The 21,447-nt window shown below is 45.6% G+C and overlaps 1 protein-coding gene across 1 annotated transcript in view; it reads left to right on the plus strand.

Moving 5' to 3' along the window:
* Positions 1 to 21,447, plus strand: part of TRMT2B (tRNA methyltransferase 2 homolog B) — a 194,352-nt gene that overhangs the window by 168,412 nt on the left and 4,493 nt on the right. The window contains exon 13 of the mRNA XM_069213328.1: positions 23 to 277. Coding sequence (XP_069069429.1) covers positions 23 to 203 — 181 coding nt within the window. The 3' untranslated portion in view covers positions 204 to 277. The remainder of the gene's footprint in view (positions 1 to 22; positions 278 to 21,447) is intronic.

Genomic DNA, 21,447 nt, shown 5'->3' on the forward strand with positions numbered 1-21,447 from the left:
TCTTATTTTCTCTCTTTTACAGGAAATACGGGATCGTCAACAGAAGACTGAAGAGGAGAGCCGGGACTCCGCAAGAAGCCGACTGGAGGGCGAGGATCGCCAGAACTCTACTGGAGGCTGTCCAGAGGACGAGAAATGCTGGAACTTTACTGGAAGCTGGTCGGAGGACGAGGAACACTGGAACTCAGCTGGAGGCAGGGTAGAGAACAAGGAACTTGACATGCTCTGGAACTCGTCTAAAGGCAGGCTGGAGGACAAGGAACTTGACTGGAAATAGGTGAGCAGAGCAATAGGTACGAAGCCAAGCAAGGCCTCAGACTCACAAGCATCCTTAAATAGTCAAATGTGCACATGGGCCTTTTGACAGTTGATTGCTTGTTCAGGAAATTAGCAATTATCCTCCTTATTGTGGCACTTGTTCAATATAGATCACATTGTGAAGAGCACGCTTTGGCTGTTAGAGTTGGCACAAGTTCAGCAGGTGGGATACAATGTGCATATTCAACAGGAATTGGTTATTGAGACATTTAACAGGCATCGGTTATTGCAAACTTGATATTCAACGATGTAATGAATATACCCAAATAAATCTGAATGTTGCAAGCAACAGCATCTTACTGTATTCGAGCTCTTGGATCAGCGAGTGTACCCACAACAGAGCTGCTGCTGGGAAGCCAATAGCACTTGCTCTGCATGGGACTGCAGGCAGGCAGAGGAGAGACTGGAGGGGTGGTGGAGGGTTAGTGAGGGTCAGCAAGGGAGTTCCTCAAGTTATTTTTTCCCCCTCTCTCCATTGAACAGGCAGAGATAAATCAGTTTCTACTCCTCTCCCTTGTCTCCCATATATCAATTACTGCAGCAACAGGGAGAGGTTGTGGTCTTAGCCAACTTTGAATCTGGGAAACCAGGTTCAAGTTGCAATGTCAGCTCAACTTCCTGTGATTCTTGGCAAATCCCTTAATCTATCTGAGCCTAATAAATGTATATGACCTCTAATCTTTTCTGGTGCTCGTGTAAAGTGATCCAATGCGTCTAGCCCAGGTTTGTGCTATATAAAACTGTTGCATGTGAGGAAAGTGACACTATTTTTCCATTTACACATTAATATAATTCCTTTGTGGAACATGCACTTGATGCTAGCAGCAAGTAAAACAGAAAAAACAGATGTACCTTTCACCAGCCTCTGAGCATTGGAGGGCCTCTCTTAAGTACTGTAAAAAAACATAATAAATATCTGAAAAGCCAAGGGTGAGTGTAAAAGGCACTCTAGGTCTATGCCATGACCTGTTTTTTAGGGGGCATTAATAAAAACAATCCACAGCAAACTTATAAATAAAAAAGCAATTGAAAGTGGGTTCCTATAATTTTTTATAATTCTGTGCTTCTAAAGTATATTTTTTAATAGGAATATTAATTTCCTATTTAAGTACTAGCACTATAAGCTTTGTGGGCCATATTTGTTTGGTTGCCCGGGTCTAATTGTGGCCCCAATCCAAACCTGATTGTTATATAATGCCTGAAATATATGTGTAAACCCATTAAAGAGAAATTTACAAAAAAGTTATTTGGGAATGACTGAGTCTTTAAACCGCTGGTGAGAGATGTCAAATGTGGTTGGAGGAATATGGAACTCGGGTTTGTGATCGAGTTTATATTGTATTCTTGTAAGCTGATTTATGGAATTGCAAATATGAAAAATATAGTAACGATCTCAAAAATGCAACAAAATTGGACTTAAAGCACTCAGTTGACCTAAGCATTTCAATTATTATATTTATGTAACGGGAAAATACATTAGATTTGGTTCCAAAAAATACTTCAAAGGCGCAACTAATTGTTACAAATAAATAAAATAAGCAACAATTTTTAATTTGTTAAATGGATGTACCCATATTAAGTGTGTGCAGCTTGCACTAGATTAAAGTAAACCTCAGCAAGTTCAGGCAGAGAGCAGGCGCAGGGGCGGGCATAGTTAATAAGAGGCAACTGTGCTCCAGGTGGTTAGGAGCAATTGGCATGCAGTTTTCAGAAAAATAGGGATTGGGGAGACTCTTAAAAGTCATCATCTCAGCACCAAGACACTTGATATCAAATTACTGGGCACTCTTTTATCATCAACATAAAAGTGGCGGGATAATTTATTATTCCCATTCTGGCTATATATATTCCAGGTTAAAGACCAGGTCAAGATTTTGGTTTGATTTTATAAATGCATGCCAAGAAGGCTGGCTTTAGCACTGCTGGCACCCAGTGCAACAATCTTTGCTGGCGCCCCCATTGACCCTTCCTCCACTGATTCCTTCACTACCATCTTCAAAGCGTGTCCCTCATCTCTCCAGAGCCCCTCTCACTCATATTTAAGTTCATTTATAGCACTACCAATGTAGAGTGTCAGAGCGCTTTACATCACACACATATTATCCAGAGACAATGACTCATACAAGTGTGTATATACAATGTATAGGAAATGTTATATATGACAATAAGGACTTCAAGGTGTAGGAGGCATATAACATCCATAATGGTAAGCAGTATATTTTAAGAGAGCTTGGTCTTGAGAAGCACAAACTCAGGATTTAAAATGTAATACAAAGGATGATGTTGACTTTACTAATAAGAATCGACAATTGTAGGGAAAGGGAGTAATGAATGTCCAGCATACACATTCCCAATGCTATCAAAAATGCAGTGCTGTTCCTATTTACACTCCATGTAAACACCACTAGTGTACCTAGGTGAAATACAGGTCAGTGAGAATATTGAACTTTCAGAGCAAAAGCCAGCCACCCACCAACAAGGGTGGCAGCTTCATCATCAGACAGCTCCTCACTGGGCTGGCCCTGCAATGCATAACGTGCCCCTGTAAGGGGCTCTTTATCAGAGTTTTTTTTACCTGGAGTACAAACAGCAAAAGCATTTTCTGCATTTTTGATACGATTGGTAGTGTGCATGTAGGTTCTTACTTACCCTCTGTCCCTCCAATTGCAGATATTTATTTCCCCGTCTGCTCAGCTTTGGGACCAAAGAAATCTGAGAATTATTTTTAAGAGGTTATCTGTGTGAGAGGAGACCTCTTTTTGCATGGTTAACCCCCACTTTTTGCCTGATGTTGATGTGTTCTAGAAGTTGGTAGTGCCCAGGGCCCCTGCTAACCAGGTTCCCTGGGCCAGAGCTCTTTCCGTAAATCTGTTGTGATACTTGGCACAATTGGAAACACTCTTACATATCCCTGTAAGACCCTAGTGAATGGGTGCCCCAGTACCCAGGGCATGAGATAGTAGGAGTAGGCCTCTGAGGGCAGAAACACTGATTGTGCCACCCTCTAGGCCCCTGCACCCAGATACCCTCAGCACTGCCAATGCAGGCTGAGTGTACTGGGGCAAACCTAAAAAGTCAGACTCGAGATGGCACACTCCCTGTGTGCCCTGTCCATCCCATACTACATATGTTATCGGTAAGTCACCCCTATAGTAGGCCTAACAGCCCTACGGCATACTATATGTGAGGGCATCATTGCATGAGCAATGTGCCCCCACTGTGTCCTTCCCAGACCTGGGAAATAGTGAGTGAACAAAGTAGCTATTATAAGTACATGTACTGGACACTGGTCAAACATGAGTTCCCCAGTTACATGATGACCACTCTGTACCCTGGGTTGTTTGATGTCAAGCAACTCAGAATTTTAAATCCAAACTGGTACCAGTGTTGGATTTAATTCTAAATGTACCCAGGGGTCACTTTAGAGGTGCCCCCTGCAAAAGCGAACCTAACTGGCATAGTTTCTGACTGGTTCCATCCAGCCTGCCACTCCAGACGGCCAATATACAAACCTGGGGGAGAGCCATGGCGCTCTGGTTTGTAAAACCATGTCCCTCCTGGGTGGAGGAGCTAACACCCCCTCCCTCAGGAATGTGCAACACCATGGGGGTGAGCTTCAAAGGGCTACTGCCCCTGAAACTCGAGCCCCCAGGCCTGCTGCTAGCAGCAGATGGCTTCCCCTTGGCAAACCCCCACTTTTGGTGGGAAACCAGACAAAGGGTAGGAAGAGTGGCCTCACTGAGCGTGCACCACCCCTATGGGCTTGCAGGCGAAGTGGACCCTCCATCTCACTTTCCTCCATGTTGGATGGTAGGAAAATATCCAATAGGGTTTAGAGAAGTGGTCACTGTGGTGGGTGTAGCCACCCAAGGGTAAGTGTCCTTTTGGACACTACTAGGTTCCCCCTGAAACACCCACTACATTCAGTATTTAGTGGGCTCCCCTAGACCAAGAAATTAGATTCATCTGAAAGAAAAGAAGACAGCACCAAAGGACCCACCAAGACGAGAACAGAGGTCCTGCTGCATCAGAAGAGTCTCCAAGACCCCTGCTTGCTGCACCAGTGTCCCGACAATTGCTTATGCAGAGGAGCTGACCACTGGACGAACCTCAAAAGACCCAGAGGACCTCCAGGCTTCGAAAATAGCCCAAGATCTCCCTCCTGAGTGGAGGCACCACTCAAGAAACTACATGAACCTACAGAGAACCTACAAACCAGGGAGGGACACTCCAGGGATGATATCTCCGCAACTGGAAGTAGCAGCTGTACCCGACGACACACCGACAGCCCGGACGTAACCTGCAACTGTGTCCAGCTTGGTGGCACAGCGCCCTCCTGTGGCCGAGTTGTGGCAATACCCTAGGTACTGATAAGTGCACGTCGGACATTACCAACAACAGATCCATCATAGCTGCACCTGGACCAGGAGGAAGCCCCAGTCGAGGGACTTCAATGACACCCCAGACCTCCCACTGGAGCGCCTGCGACGTCCTGTGAGACCCCAAGAAGAAGACTCAACTCCAGCTCCAAAGAGTCCCTTTGCACACAGCATCCAAGACCTCCAAAATGCCCTTCACTTGGCTGCCCTGAGCCTTGCATCGCAGGATTTGCTGTGTGCCCGGGCCCCCAACCCCTTGCGACCTCTACAGCCCAAGGGGACCCCTAAGCACCCACCTTAATCTTGCAAACCAGCTCCTTTTCCAAGTGGCCCCTCCAGGTGGCCCTGTGCAAAGAGGTCTTCTAACGCTGCTCCTGCCGGAACCTGGAGCCGCCCAAGGCTTTCCAGCTGGCACAGTGTGCCCACCAACTACTCTGGCCACCCTGCAAGAGAAGAGACTGGCAACCCAAATGTACGATTTTTAATGCATTTTAAAAGGTGACTGTGCACTGATTCCAATGGTGCGCCATTACGTACAGAAGGACTAACTTTATTAAAACTTCAAAAAGTCATAACTCAAAAAGTACTTAACATATTCTAAAGATCTTGGTCTTAAAATGTATATAAAAGTCTGAAGTATTTATATAAAATCTGGTCTCGAGGTATTCATTGAGTGTGTGTGGTGCATGATTGGATTTATGAGTGCAGCAAATACTAAGCACATCTCCTGGATTAGCCTAACTGCTCGACCAGCCACCTTAAAAACTGGAGCATTAGGTGGTCTCATTTTTACCTCTGGAAACCAACGTGTGGTTGCCTAGACCCCCTGCATAGTGTGTCTAGTTTTGCACACTACATAGAGGGCCAGCCTCCTACAATCTGACTTTGACCAACTTTACCTTTATACAATGTACCGACCATGGATAATATCCAAGGTCTTGGCTATGATGATAACGTTATAGCCAAAATGTTAAGCTCATAAAAAGCCTTTCCCCTTCAAGTAATCTTCATTAACGACTAGACAAGTAAAAGAACCCTGGCAAGGAGCCCCTTTTAGGGGCCCATTGGGCATTGCAGCACCGGCCCAACACAGGGCTGCCTGATGATGAAGTGTGCCAACCTTGTTGGTAGGGGCAGGCTCTTGCTCTGAAATTTAAATATCCACACACCCTGTATTCCATCTAGGTACACTGGTGGTGTTTGCCTGGATTGTAAATAGGGACAGCATATTCTGCTTTCTGTTTTTTACTAATAGGAATTCATTTCTACCCAAACAAACCCTTTTAAGCAACCTTAAGATAATGAAAGGCTGGGGGAGGGGGGGTCGAGGGGCATAAAGTTCTAAACTTATGCCGTGCAGTTTACATGCAGCTCTTTGATGCCTTTTGGTTGCTCACTGTCATAAAAGGATTGTGTTAGACCTGACATCCATGCCTAGTATTCTGCCAACATTTTTGCCGTCCCTTCTCTTGTTTGCTGAATTCGTTTTTATTGGTTTTAGGACTCTGCACACTTTACCACTCCTAACTAGTACTAAAGTGCTAGCGCTCTCTCCCTAACACATGGTAAAATTGGCTTACACCTAATTGGCACATATAATTGACTTTAAAGTTCTTAGTAAAGTATACTACATGTACCCAGGGCTTGTAAATTAAATGTTGCTAATGGGCCTGCAGCACTCATTTTGCCACCCACTAAAGTAGCCTTTAAAAACATGTCTCAGTTTTGCCTCTGCAGCCTGCTGTGCAGTTTTAAACTGCCATTTCGACCTGGCAAAGTAAGCATTTTGCCAGGCCTAAGCCTTCCTTTTTCATACATATACGTCAGTTCTAAGGTAGGGGCTGAAGACACATAGGGCAAGTTGCCTTGTATTGAAAGAGGAGGACATGTGGATTCAGGTATTGCATGCCCTGGTAGTGAAAAACTTGTAAAGTAGTCTTTCACTACTGTAAGGCCCATCTCTCCTTTGACTAACAAGGGGTTGCCTTATTCCACTTAATAAGTGATAACTTTTGATTGGGATCAAATAGAGACATACTGTTTAGACTCAAATGAATTGTAATTTAAAATCTTCTTCAATTGTATAGTCGGATTTTAAGTCTCAGTTCTGAAAATTCCACTTGTTCTAAACATTTGTGCCTTCTATCAGTATCCTGGGTCAAATGAATGAATGGCTCTGATGTTAGGATTTATTTATTCCTGTCAGACAGCGAGACAAAATGAACTGGATGTGGCCGGATGAGCTATCCTGCCTGGATGGTTGGGGTGGAGCTGTTACTTGTCTTACTTACATTTCAAAGTGCTTGCTCCAAAACATACAGTGGAACTTGACACTAGTCTTTTGTCACCCCAGTCTTTTTGGAGCCTTGACTGGAGAAGGGGAAAAAACTTTTCTAGAACCAGATGTGTGGTATTATATGGAGTCTTTCCACTTCAAATGCTAAATATTGGACCTACAGGGCCACCAATCACTACACTCCTGGGACTAAGGGTATTACAGAAGCAGAACTGCCTTGTTCCCCAGAGGACTGTCCTGCTGCTACTAGAGGTCTACCCTGTTTCATGAGGCCTGCCTTGTCCCCCAGAGGTCTGCCTTGCTGCTTGAGGCCTGACCTGCTGTCTGAGAAGGAAGTCTGAATCTCCTCTTTCCTTTCCAGGTTACCCTGTGTGACTACAAGTGTCAGTTGGTTGACCTGTTCTGAACTACAGGGACACAACTATCTCCAGAGGCCTCCCTACAACTACTCAGCTATCCTGCTGCCGCTGGACCTGTGTGAGCCCTGTATGCCTCTGCTAGAGGGAGTCCCTGATTCCCAAGAGTTGCCTCCCAAGGTCCTGGACCCTTGGTAGCTGAGTATACTCCTCTTCAATAAAATGAAAAATTCTAAAGTGCGGGGTGTTTCGCAGCCACAAACAGCCCTGTTCAGACAATGTGAAAATTAGGTGTACCCAACTCTTTTCACTACAATGATTACAAGCAACACGTGATCTCCACTTCATGCTACAGCAACAATAGCCCAAAGTGATTGCCAACGCCACGCTTCAGCAACAACCATCTACGACACCAGGCCAGCTCTTTGCGCTACAGCAGCAACGATCTGCAGCACTCTCCCTGATCCTCCTGGCCTTCTCCACCTCGAACTGAACTGTTTGTGCTGGACTTTGAGAAGCTAGCTCTTTCAGCGCGACTAACCTGGTTCCTGTTTTGCACAACCATATGTACACCTGTGACGCTTTGTGCTTTTAGGTGCTGTACTTAACTAAAACTAAAAAGTGCTCATCTCTGGTTCTACTAAGTGGATTTCTGTTGGTCTGGTATTATTTTAGTTATTGAAATTGACTTGATTTTCTGAATTGCTTTGTGTGAGGCTAAAGGCTTTTTTGCAGATTTCCCCCCAGGCCCCTCTTCCTCCCCCACACACTATTTTCCCCTATTTGGACTACTAGCATCTGGTGCTGGAGGCCTGCAAACCAGGCCTCCGTGCCAAAGTACTAACCCCTTGCAAAATGTACATTGAATTGGCTATCTCCAGTTGGCATAAACTGACTTACTTATAGGTCACTAGTATATGGTACTAAGGTCACCCAGGGCATGTACATTAGAGTGTCCACCCAAGGCTGCAGCTCTGATTGCGCTACCCTGCATGTGACAAAGTACAAAATGGCTCCCAGCTTGCCACTGCAGCTGCTAGTTCAACTTTGCTATTTAAACCAATGACAAAGCCTCCACTTCCCTTAACAATATATATGTCTCCCCTAAGGAAGGCCTATTAAGCCTTACAACAGGGTGCTGTATATTATCAAGTGGGGCACATACTTTAATATGCCTTAACAGTAAAACTTCCAAAGTTTTGTCTTTACTGTGGAAAAGCTAGTAGCCCCATTGGCTAATACGGAGTCTTAGGCTGGCATCTCAGTCCTGCTAACTTCTGAATGTGAGTACTAAAAAGGGTACTTCAAGGTATCAAATTAATTGTGGAATTTAACCCGACTTGATGCCCAAGTCGAATTTAATGTAACTTTTGCCTAGTTTATCCAGTGGCCTTTCACAGTTGCTGACCACCAGTCAGCCTTCTGCCCTCCTGGGGAAGAGTGTGAATGACTCCCCTGCTCAAGAACAATAGAGGCCTGCTGCCAAGGGAGGTGTTACCTCCCCCTTGCAGGAAGCAAACTAGGGTGTTGGTCCAAAAGGCGAACTTCAAAAGGGAAGCCACCTTTGGTGGGCAGATGATGATCACTCTCAAGTAGGGCTACCCCTTTGTTCAGATAGTTGGGCTGGTGGTGGGAAAAGGGAGAGGAAAACAGTTGCCAAACTTTGTTCTGTTAAAGTGTAGCCCACAAGTAGCCACACCTGCAGGGGGAGCTACCAAGGTCATAGCATCCACGGAAGGGTTCAGGCATCTTGAGAGTGAGAATAATAATACATTCTCGGTCTGATAAATGCCACACATAGCTGGAAGTCGTCATAGGATGGGGTGGATCCTAGTAGTCGACTGACTAGTGACTGCATCACCCCGAGGGCACTTTCTGGCATAAATTCTTCACTTCTGGCACCCAGAACCTCAGATAACATTCGGACTGGAGAGAGAACCAAGGAAGGTCTGCCCTGCCGACCCCTGCACCTCACAAGAGAGGCTGCACCAACTGCTGGACTGCTGCTTTTTGGGCTAGCAAAGCAAGACTGTGTCTTTGCTGCCTGGCTCGAGGAACAGTTGCTCCTGAGCCCCAGACTGAAGTCGTGACCCCTAGGGTCAGTCGGGTGACCCCCTGTCCCAGCACAAGGGCCACAAAAGCTGAAGTCGCTCATGTTGGCCAGTCAGTATCCACTTGCAATAAATCATGACTAACTGCTGACGTACAGCCAAGAAGACCACAATTCTGGTCTCAAAAGTTGCACCTGTGTCTGAGTTGTCAGTGTATGGATTGGTCATCAAAGACGGACACTAACCCTCACCAAACAATACTGCTAGGTCTGCTGTGACTAGAGATTGGGAGTCCAACTGCTGCTGAGCTTCTACTGGCTTCGAGGGACTCCGACCCCTGTGGACAAAGTCGTCCCAGCTTATCCGAGGATCAAGGTATAACCCCCTGGAAGGCCCCATTGCCTGCATAGCACCCAGAGCACCTTTCTACATCCTATATTCACAGCATTAGGACCACTCCATTGAAGTCTATAGCAGTCCTAATTTAAAGTGTGGAACTGGACTTGAGATGCTTTGGTGACTTGATAACTGTCCAAATACACCTTATTGCCTCCCCTGACCTTTTCCCTGTTAATTCAGCCTGGAGTAGTTGAACACATCTCTTTCAAACTTTTCAAATGTTACAAACTTTACAGTCACTAATGCTTGTTTGCACTTCGGACTGAAAAGCGAGATTTACATTTTATTTAGAAAATCTATATTTCTGGAACCCTCCAGTGGATTTTGCCCATCTTGGTGACTACAAATTCATAAAAATATAATCTAATTTTATAAATTGGTGTTGGATTTCTTTAGTGTTGTGTGACTTTATTATTTCACAGTTAGGTGCTTCCAAATGGTTTACACTCGTTTCTTTGTTTAACCCTGTTCAAAGCCACAGCTACCTACAATGGACCTAAACGTTTTACAAACAAGCCTGTCTGGACCCAAGAGAGTTTTGTGAGTGTATTACATGGTAAGGTCATATAAGCATACCGTATAATACACCACAGTTCTCACTTTGTTTGGTATTTTTCTTGCATTGTGTTTCATTCACTGTATTATAGTTTGAGTGCAGCATAAATACTTTACACTTTGCCTCTAAGTTAAAAACCTGACAAGGATTGTAGTTGGTACCTGTTGCTTGAATAGGGCTTCCATCCGTCTCAACCAATAACCCAATTTCTTACAGATTGTAATTTATAAATTCCAATTAACAAAAAAAGATCTCTTTGACAAAAGCAGTAACCCGCTGAGCTATCTACATATAATACAATTTTGTGATCTGCGTGGTACACATGCTTTGCAGAAAGCACGTTAACCCTCTGCACTACTTCATGATGATTCAAAATTTCTATTATACAAAACTCAGATTCTTATAGCAGGTACATGAATTACCAGAGGTATCTTCACATTTGTATTATTTCCTCAAAATTGCTGCGCACTCAAAGAACTCTGAAGTGCTTTTACATCTTATAAAATGTTTCAGAAAACAGCACCGTCTGAGCTCAGTACCTGGTGCAACAGCATCTGTTGCACTGCCTTAAAGATGGCACTGCACATCAATATCATTGCTATATTATTGTGTATGATTAATATTTATGAATGTAGCTAAAGACAAGGTCCTACTGAACACTGTACACAGAAATAGGGTAGGAAAGAACTCTAAAACAGTGCTTTTACACCCATAAAATATTTCAGAATGCAGGATCCCCTGAGCTCAGTGCCTGGTGCATCAGCACCTGTCGCACTGCCTTAACTCCGTCGAAGCATCGGGCGGCCGGGAACTGTCCAACGCAACAGTGCTTGTGTTCGTCAGATGGCTCCCAGTCATTCGCGCACAAGGCACTGGAAATTCCTCTGGTGCAGGTGCCACAGGGATTTCCTTTCTTCCAAAATAGCTTCCCCAGCTCCCATGGCTGTTCTGGGTTTTCAGTGAAATGATGATCAGCGTGCTGCCACTCTGATGTCATTTCACTGAAAACAAAATTGAAATGAACAGATCGGCTCATTTCACATCACTGCCTCGGTGCTCAGGGGGCTATCTCAGCTCCCTGAGCACTGAGGCAGATGGGAGAGGTATCATTGCAAAGGGGAAACATTCTCCTTTCCAATGGTACCTCTCCCTAGCGGATCCCTGCTTGGGGATCGTTGCAGGAGAGTGATCCCCAAGCAGGGATCCACCCACTAGACACCAGGGAGGAGGGAGCACCCCTTGGGTAAAGGCTTTTGCTCCCCTCCTTATATTTTGGGCATATTCAGTCTTTCTGGGGGCAGAAAGGGATTCTTTTTTTTATAAATATCTAGGGGTGGGGGCTGCCCTGAATAAGCATTGTAATGCCCCTGCCCTCCCAAAAATTGCCACAGTCTTTCTGCCTCAGGGGGGGTTCTGTAGGGGGGCAAATGGGGGCAATATACCCTGATCTGCCCACCCAAGTGTGGGGGGGGGGGGGGTGGCGGGAGGCAGAAAGCCCACTAGGCACCAGGGATTCATTTGGGGATGCGGGCTCACTAGAATGGGCATTACAATGTCCCTCCCCCCAAAAAAAAAGAGCACAGTCTTTCTGGGAGGGAATGGAAGCAACAGCCCCCAATCTGCCCACTAGGCACCGGGACATTTTTTTTATTCAGCTAGTGGTGGGAGCTGCCCTGAATGGGCAATGCAATGCCCACACCTTCCCCCCCCCCCCCATAAAAAAAAAACCAAATCAGCCACTGGGCACCAAGGATGTTTATTTGGTAGTGTAGGGGTAGGAGCCTAGAATGGGCATGGCAGTGCCCACCCCCAAAATGAATGGCTACATCTTTCTGCCCCCCCCCCCACCTGAGGGGGGGCATATGGGGATTATTAGCCACAGTCTGCCCTCCAGGGCAGGCAGAAAGCCCACTAGATACCAGGGAAGCATTTGTCTAAAAATAGAGGAGTGGTAACTGCCTACCACTATGGGCATGGTTATGCCTCCCACCCTAACTGAAGGAGGCAACACTTTTTCAGCCACCCCTGCGGACTAAGGCATCTTATCCCAATGGCAAGCAAGAGGGCATTTTACTCTTTTGGATTCTGATTTTACATATGAGCCAAGAGAGCTTGGCTAACTCCCAATATCGTCCCACTTGCGTGTGCAGCTGCACTTTTTGGACTTGGGTACACTGCCACCTGGAAAAACCTACTAGACCCATACATTTCTGAAAACTAAACATCTGGGGGAGTTCAGGGTAGTGTATTTCACATGCACCCTACACCATATCAGAAATGGATCCACCATTGGTTTCACACCAATTTCTACCACTAACTGGAAGGAGATTGAAAGCTCAAAAAATTGGAAAATGGGCTATCTACCAGTAAAATGCCAAAACTGTGTGATTAAAGTCTGCCTGATCCTGAAAGCTGGGAATATGGTGAATTTAGCACTGCAAACCCTACGTTGATAACATTTGCAGGGAAAAAACAGATGGTTTTTTTCTGCAGCACTTTTTTCCCATTTTCCCCCAAAACCCCAATTTTAGCTGTATTTTGGTTAATTTCTCGGTCCCCTACAGGGGAATCCACAAACCCTGGGCACTTTCAGAATCCCCAGGGTGTTGGAAAAAAAATGATGCAAATTTGGCCTGCATACCTTTTGTGGACAAAAAGTTATGGGAGCCTAAGCGCAAACTACCCTACAAAAAAGGCTTAGCAGTTTGGGAATGTGGTGCTAGCAGTGAAAGGGTTGAAGCTGGCACTGCATGTCAATGTTACTGATATATTATTATTAGGAATGAACTTAGTTATGGCCAAGGAACTACTGAACACTGTACACAGAAATAGGGTGTAGGCAATGTCACTGCACCCAGGGGAGAAGAGAATTGTGTATAGCCACATGCAAATCTAAGCAGATGAAATATTTTCTATTTTCTTGTTTTAGCTCATTCTCCATAGCCACTCACCATTCGATGAGAAGTTTGTTGAGAATAATGGTCGGACAGGACGTAGTTTATATTCCGAAGTTTATTCGGGAGCAACACAACCTGGCATCAGGCTTCTCCAGAGGTTCCAGATCAACTGGCAACCCTGGAATCCTGGATGATCCTGGATGTGTTATGATCCTGGATCAACACATCCTCCCCTGTTCACTAACAAATAACAACTAAAGGAAACACAAAGCGGAAAATAAACACACAAGAAACTGGATTGGAAAAACAAGATATTAAAAATAATGATAATAAGTTTACTATATAACAAAATCCCTCAAATAAGAATGCGGCATCCTAATCCTCTTTCCCAGAGCAGAATCATTCCAATACTCATTGCCACAACCATCCATTCCTCTCACAACCCCTTTGTGTACAAAACAATCGTCTAGAGGCATAGCACTCCTCCCATTAACAACTTCATCATCACTCATAAGCATCATTCCCAAACAACATTCATCAACATTCTCCTTAGCCATACCATTCCTTTGATACAAGGCCACATTCCGAAAATTCCATCCCTCCCCATTCTCCAAAACCACAAAAAATGCACCAACTCGCTGAACCCCAAAAGGACCCTTGAACTTGGGAAAACCTCCCTGGATCCTACCTGATTTCACCTTGACCCAGTCTCCTACCTCCACCCGTAATCTGGCATGTACTTCACCTTTATTAAGACACTTAACACCACCATGACCCCAGACCCCCGCATGGGCACACAACACTTCCTTCAACCAAGCCGGAACTAACTTAGTACCCGGCAACCATCCCCATCTTTTTCCAATATAATGACAACCTAGACAGACAATCGGCCTGAACATTCTTTCAGCCTTGCAAAAATTCAATAGTATAGGTATATTCCTGAAGTCTGGCTGCCAATCTAGCCAACCTAGCTGATCCTTTGCCTGTTCCTGTGTCTTTTTGTGGTGTCTGCCAGGTGTGAGGAGCTAGGGTTCACAGACTTCAGGTGCCAAACATGAGAAATGAGGATCACACAATGAATTCATTTTTTTCCTTTCATGCCTTTTGCACTGGCCAGGCTTAGTGTAAGCGGTCCAGTAATGTGGAATCACAACAGGGAAATCCCTGTTTTCTCTTGTACTTAGGGGTCTGTCTGTTCTCGAATATCTGGGATTTTACCCAGCTTCTGGAAGTGCTGTGTGAGGGCCTTGTGTACCTAGTCCGGGGCTTCTGGCAATAGGGTAGCACAGGAGTTGGATTGGAGGACATTGTCTTTTTTTTGGTGCTCATGTTAGAGATGTGTGCGAGGATTAATTTTTCAAGTTAGAAAATTGCTAATAATCATATTGCGGATATCCCTGTAAATAAAATTACTTCACCTAGCTCTGTGATGACACTGAAATCAGTCATGTTACAAAATCTGAGACACAGATCAGATAATATGACACAGTGGCTTCTCATCCAGATAGCATAATGACAAATAAGTGTCATGACATAATGAACTGATGAAGCTGTAGACAAGACACATCATCGACCCTGGAGCAGATCAAGGCCTTTAAGGAGGCTGTAATCTGGAAGCGTCGGACCAGGAGGATGACCCACTGGAAGTCTCTACAACTTCTACATTAAAGACCACAAAGGGGAGAACGCCGAGGAGAGCGAGGAAAGTGGAGGTGAAGGGACGAAGAGCGCGAAGGGAGGAGCAAGGAGACCAAACACATATACTTGACCAAAACCACAGTTAACAAATAAATACAAAATTAACCCTTCGTAAAGTGAGTTCACTCATTTCAGTAGAATAGGGACAAGTAGCCACGGGCTCAAGTACAGTGACGAGCCAGATAGGAGTTTGACAGCTTACCAGGAAGATGGAAGATGCCGTCTCTCTTGACAGTTTCATAAGGCAGTTAGCCGAGGGACAAAGACATCTACAACTGGTGATGGATGAACAGGTTCGAACCACCCAGAAAGAAAGAGAGCAGATACATTAGGCTTTGAAATCCCAATCCACAATCATAGCCAATAACCAAACTTGTTTGCGAGACGGCCATACAAAAAGTAACAGAGACTATCGCTAGCTCAAAGGTAGATCCTAACATACCCAGTTCAGTGCTCCAGAAATACTAAATTGGAGAAGATCCGGGCTCATTTTTTGTTAATTGTGAAAGAGTAGCTACCTCTACCACATGGCCTCGAGACATGTGGGGTCAGTACGTAGCCCCCTTACTGACCCAGTGAACTACAATCAGCATATCAAGCCACTAATCCAGGGGGTGATAACCCCTATACTGAAGTAAAGAAAGCGATTCAGGAGAGACTTGGGTGTGACTCCGAGCATTACCATTTAAGGTAATTTTCTATAGAATTCAAGACATGGTTTTGAAATGGCTATGGCCTAATGTCTCAACCAAGGAGGAAGTAATTAATAAAATACTGCTAGATGCAATTCTTATAAGCACTTCCTGACCCTCCCCGAACTTGGATGAGACAGCATACCAACATGACCATCCCCAAAGCAATTGATTTAGCCTGTGCTTACCACCGCTCAATGAAAAAATGGGGGTGTTTCCCCGTGGGTCATCCCTAACCCCTTCCATACAGAAAGCTAGTGCAGTTCCAAAAAGTTCTCCTAGGAATTTAGCAGATGCCATGAAAACCTCCAGGGGCCAGGAAGGGAGATGGGACAAGTTCCACAATGTTTTCACTGTGCGGAATGGGGCCATAACGCCCAAAACTGCCCACAGAAGGGTCAAGGGCCAAACCCATGGAGATGGGTCTTTTCTGAGGGAGAGTTTGATGTACAACCACTTGTGGAACCCCTTTTTCACTGGGAATCCAAGTCAGTAATAGACAGGTTACAGCATAGTTGGACTCTGGTGTAGACATTCAGTTATAAAAGAATCATTGGTATTCCCGGATCAGTGGTAGAGGGTGAAAAGGCAATGATAACCTGCGTCCATGGGGAAACCAAATATATCCAGTAGCTTGGGTAGAGATGGAGTGGAGGGGATATAAGGAGCCCCTCGAGGTGGCAGTCATACCCTACCTGATTGAAGACCTGGTGCTGGGAAAAGACTATGGGGACTTCCTCTTACTATTACAAAGACTCAGCCCCTTGAAGGGTAGACCCGGAGGGTGTTAATCAGACCCGGGTCACACTAAAATGTGTCAACCAAAAGCTAGATTGAAAATAAAAGAGAACTCCAGAATACAACCAAACCCACCAGGTTAATGTATTTTCTCTCTCTTTTATAGTCCACCCTGACAAAGAAAACCCAGGAAGTTTTCGGGCCTGTCAGAGGGAGGACCCATGCCTAAAACATGCAAGGGCTAAGGTCATTCACGACAACCCAGAGAAGGTAGGAATTTATTTTTCTGTGCTGCATGGCTTATTGTATTGGAATACCAAAGTCCAGGATTCAATTTGGACCCAGCTGGTAGTCCCCACACTCTACCGGATGCAAGTGCCCCATTTAGCCCTCAGTCAAACAGGGGGGGGGTGTTATGGTAAGGATAAGACTGAGTGTATTCTCGTTTCTATTGTCCCAGAGTCTATTCTGAGATACGGAAGTACTGCACATCTTGTAGTAGATGTCAGTTGGTTAGTACACACATTCCTCTGAAAGCACCTTTACAACCCCTCCCTATTATCGAAGTACCCTTCACCTGGGTGGGCATGGACCTAGAGGGACCCTTGGTAACCTCCTTGAAGGGCTCCCAATACATCTTGTTTTTGGTGGACTACGCACCACGATATCTGGAAGCAATTCCTCTAAAAAAGTATGACAACGAGAACGGTGGCTCAACAATGGTTAAGTTCTTTTCCAGGGTGAGGGTTCCCGAAAGACCAACGGACCCACCAGGGCACTCTGTTTATGTCAAAACTGATGGTACAAATATGTCACCTACTAGGGATAAAACAACTCCTGACCTCCGTCTACTACCCACAGACAGACAGATGGTTTGGTGGAAGAATATAATAAAACAAATAAAACCCTGCTTAAGAAGAACACTTCAGAAGCCAGTCGGAATTGGGACATAAAACTGCACCTCATCCTGTATGCCATGCGTACTCACGTGCAATCTTCAACCGGCCATAGTACTTTCAAATTAGTGTTCGTTAGGCAACCCAGAACCTTACTAGACATGGCAGCTGAACATTGGGAGGAGGAAGAAGAAGATGAAGCGAAAACCCTGCTAGAATACACTTGGACTTTAAAAGATAAAATATGTACACTTTTTGGAGGGAGGTCCACCAAAATATGGAAAAACTCAGGACCAACAGAAACGTTACTATGATAGGAACAGCAGGTTGACATCTATCAACTGGCAGTAAAGTATGTATACTTCTTCCCACCTCTGAGAATAAACTCCAAGCCAGGTGGCAGGGTCCTTACACGGTAATGGGAGCCTCATCTGAGGATGGGCCACTTCACTGGTTCGCCGGGGGAACCCCAAGAGTTCACCACCCAGAAATCTCTACGACTTCTGGGTTAAAGACTGGAAAGGGGAGAACGGCGAGGAAAGTGGAGGTGGAGGGACGAGGAGCATGAAAGAAGGAGCAAGGAGACTAAACACCGGAGAAGAGCCAGGAATCAAGGTGGAGACAATCCAGGTCCGGAAGCGCTATCCGCAAGAGGCCAGAGCAAGGGAAAGAGTTGAACGGACACAAGGGGAATGACAGACGTGCACTCCCAGCCCCGTTCCAGGAGGAACGTGACTGTCCAAGGTACAGACCCTCTTAGGGGGGAGGAAAGGGAGAGGGAAGGGGTGGGAGAAACGAGGGGGAAGGGGGATGGACCAACTGAGGTTGCATGCAAGAAGCGCACCCCAATAACACTGGAGCTTGTTTAATAAAAACACTGGGGAGCACAAAGAAGTCCAACATCACCACAGTGGAACCCTTTCCTTATTTTTTCCTCACTAGCACTACCTCTTTTCCCTAAAAATCCAGAAAGCACTTACCTGATTCCATGTTCCTATTTACTGTTCCACCGAGGTATGACTTACTCTGACAGCAACGCCACCTGGGGAGACAAAAAAACAGAAAAGACAATTACCACAGTGAATGAAGGAAAGGAAGAACACCCTGTAACCCAAGTCACACATATACTTGACCTAAACCACAGTTAACCCTTCGTAAAGTGAGTTCACTCATTTCAGTAGAACAGGGACGAGCGGCCAACGGGCTCAGTTACAGAGGCAATGCTGCAAATTTTCAGTGTGCATCAGGCTCCCTCTGGTGCACCTTTGGGCACCATGGAGCTTCAGGGGACTCCAGTCAGGTTACCGCTGGTAGGCCCATGCCTGGTCCCACTTGGGACCCACTACAGAGCTCTTACCAACACTGGTACAGACTTCCACTCCAGCCCCACAATCCACATCGGCCCCTGCTACCCCAACACCAGTGACAATACTGCAGGTGCTAGAAGATAACCTGCTGCTAACCCCAGTGTCAGACTTCAAACCGACTTTATTTTGAAACCGACAACCTGACTCTAACCCATGCCTCTGTCATGTTGTACCACAGGGGCTCCATTATCTTTGTAGTTCTGACTCTGATCCTATACCAGAGCAGGGAGCACCCCAAGATGTTGATAATGATGATGACAACAGTGGTGGGGATGGCTTGATTCACCCTCTCTGCACTGACAAAGCCTTATACATTATTTACAAAATGCCAGTGGGCTGGACAGCTCAGCAGAGGCAGAGCTTGACTCCCCACTTGGGCCACCAATGGGAGAGAGTGCCTTATTTGCAGTGGTGGCCGGAGGGCAGCTGAAGCACCAGAGTTATAGCTACCCCAAGTTTAGACTAAAACAAATTGTCTAACGGAAGGTTTGCAGCCTGGAACAGTGACTTCTGAGCTGCTGTTTCCTTTTAACAATGCCCTCCTTGATACTCTGTTGGCCACTTTGTAGAAGCCTTCTTCCTGCTGCCCTGTGAAAACGCAGATGGCTAGACATCACAGACCGATGCCTGGTGACCTGGGTTTTCTCACTAAGCTCCCAATTCCACAGAGTCCTTTTGTACAGGCCTCTACCAGTAAAGTAAACCCAAAATCATTTCCTACCACTCTTCTGGATAGGGATTCCAGAATGATTGATGTTTTCTCCAGCTAGTTTAGCAGTGTGTCCTGTAATGATGTTTGTTTTCTTGGCCGCTACACACATGCCCTTTGGAACAAAGCAAGTACGATCTTTCCAGCAGTCTCAGAAGACCTTAGGGCTTCTTTGATTTGTTTGACCCAGACGATCTATGTGGGACAAGATTCAGCGTGGTCTGGATACTAACAGAGTATCTGGGTAGAGCAATCAATACTAGTGTTGTCCTTCGTTGACTCACATAAGTGCATTCCACAATAATTTCTGGCAGTGTACAGACCTCTGTGTTGAAGCACTTTAATAACAGCATAGTTATGGTGCACTCCTTGCGGCTGTTAACCACCTTCCAAACAGTTCCTGCATCTATTCAGAATGTTTAAAGGCTATTCAGAAGGCTGGCATATAGGCAGAGACAACCTTCCCAACCAGTGATGCATTAGTCACCCAGTCTTTTCAAGGACATGGACATGGGTCTGGCAGGCAGCATGTGGGCCAGCAGGGCCAGCTGTCCTCCAATTCCTCTTCATCTGCTGCAACACCAACCCAACAATTTTAGTGTGCCCTTAGTGATGCATACTCAACGGGTAGGGGCAGGATCAATCACACCAGAGAGATGGCACCTACAGATTGGTGAAAATAGCTATGCATTTTCTTTCTGCCCCGTACACTAGCCCTCCCACACCAGAGAAAATTTAAAATGAGCAACTGTCTAATCGGATATAGGGAGTGCGTTGTCGCTCTCCCCGGGTCCTATCAAGAGAGTTCTGCCCTCAGAGAGAATACTCTCACTATTTCTTCACTCAATAATGACAGAGACCTCAGTCTGTTCTGGATCTTTGGCTTCTTAATACCTTTTTGTGGAAGGACACATTCAAAATGTTGACACTGGTCCAGATTCTGTCAGGCCTGTACCCTGTACCTGAGTGACTCAAATGTGTCCTTAGACCTGCAGCGCACAGTTTTCCCTTCCTGCAGGCCCACAGATATTGTCTATGGTTCAAGGTAGGCCATGAGCATTTTCAATTCGCTGTGCTCCCTTTTTGACCCATGGACGCCCATCAGGTGCTCACAAAAGTGATAACGGTGGTCACTGCCTATTTTCAGGGGTAGGAGGATTCTCATTTTTTCATACCTTGAAGACTGGCTTTTGAAAGCAGGCTCGCCACAATCAACCACTTCCAGACGAAGGTAAATATAGTAAGAGTTCACTATCAATAAACCAAAGTCTCAGATGACTCCCATGGAGAAGCTACTATTCATTGGAGCAATCCTGGATGCAGTGGAGTTCAGGGCTTTCCATCTCCTGCAACGAGTCCAGGACTTTTGGACTATGATCCTGATGTTTCAGGCTCTAACAAAGATCTTGGTAAGTGCAGCTCCGAGACTTGCCATGCTCCTTGCCAGCTATGCTAGGTGGAACAAGTGGACTCTACAATTCAATTGGAAGTTCAAATGGACCCAGTACGAAGGCAGTCTGACTGATGCCGTCCGGGTCTTGTGGGAGACGGTTTGAGATATGCATTTGTGGCTATATCAGTTTCACCTGCCCTATGCCTAGCAAAGGGCAGTGCAACTGGTTCTTTCAGAGGCTGCTTTGGCTTACAGATAATTACAACACAAGCAACTGCCTACAGACAGATCCTTCTGTCTGCCAGGAACCATGCCTACAATAATCATATGCAAACTGGCCTACAACCTTGACAACAGTGAATCCCATTACCTTCAGTCCTTCAGTCAGCTAATGATTTGCGATTCATTGTAAGTGCTGAAGCCAGTGAGTTGTACTGGGTTCACTACACACCACTAGGACCACATGTGGCCTTCATGTTGTAAGGAGCAGACAGCTGTTTAGGAATAAGAGAGAGTCCAGCCGAGGAGACTGCCCTCCTCAATAAAGATGAATTATTAATTTGATGTCATCCTTTGTGGAGCTGCCTATGAACATGTGCCCAGCAGTAACTGGCCAGAGTTATACTGTTTGAAGAATGCAAACCATTTAATTTTCCATTGGTTCCGTCCATGGTTGCCAAAGGTCAATAAGACCTGGCCTCT

This window comes from Pleurodeles waltl, chromosome 2_1, assembly GCF_031143425.1.
Source record: "Pleurodeles waltl isolate 20211129_DDA chromosome 2_1, aPleWal1.hap1.20221129, whole genome shotgun sequence".
NCBI lineage: Eukaryota > Metazoa > Chordata > Amphibia > Caudata > Salamandridae > Pleurodeles > Pleurodeles waltl.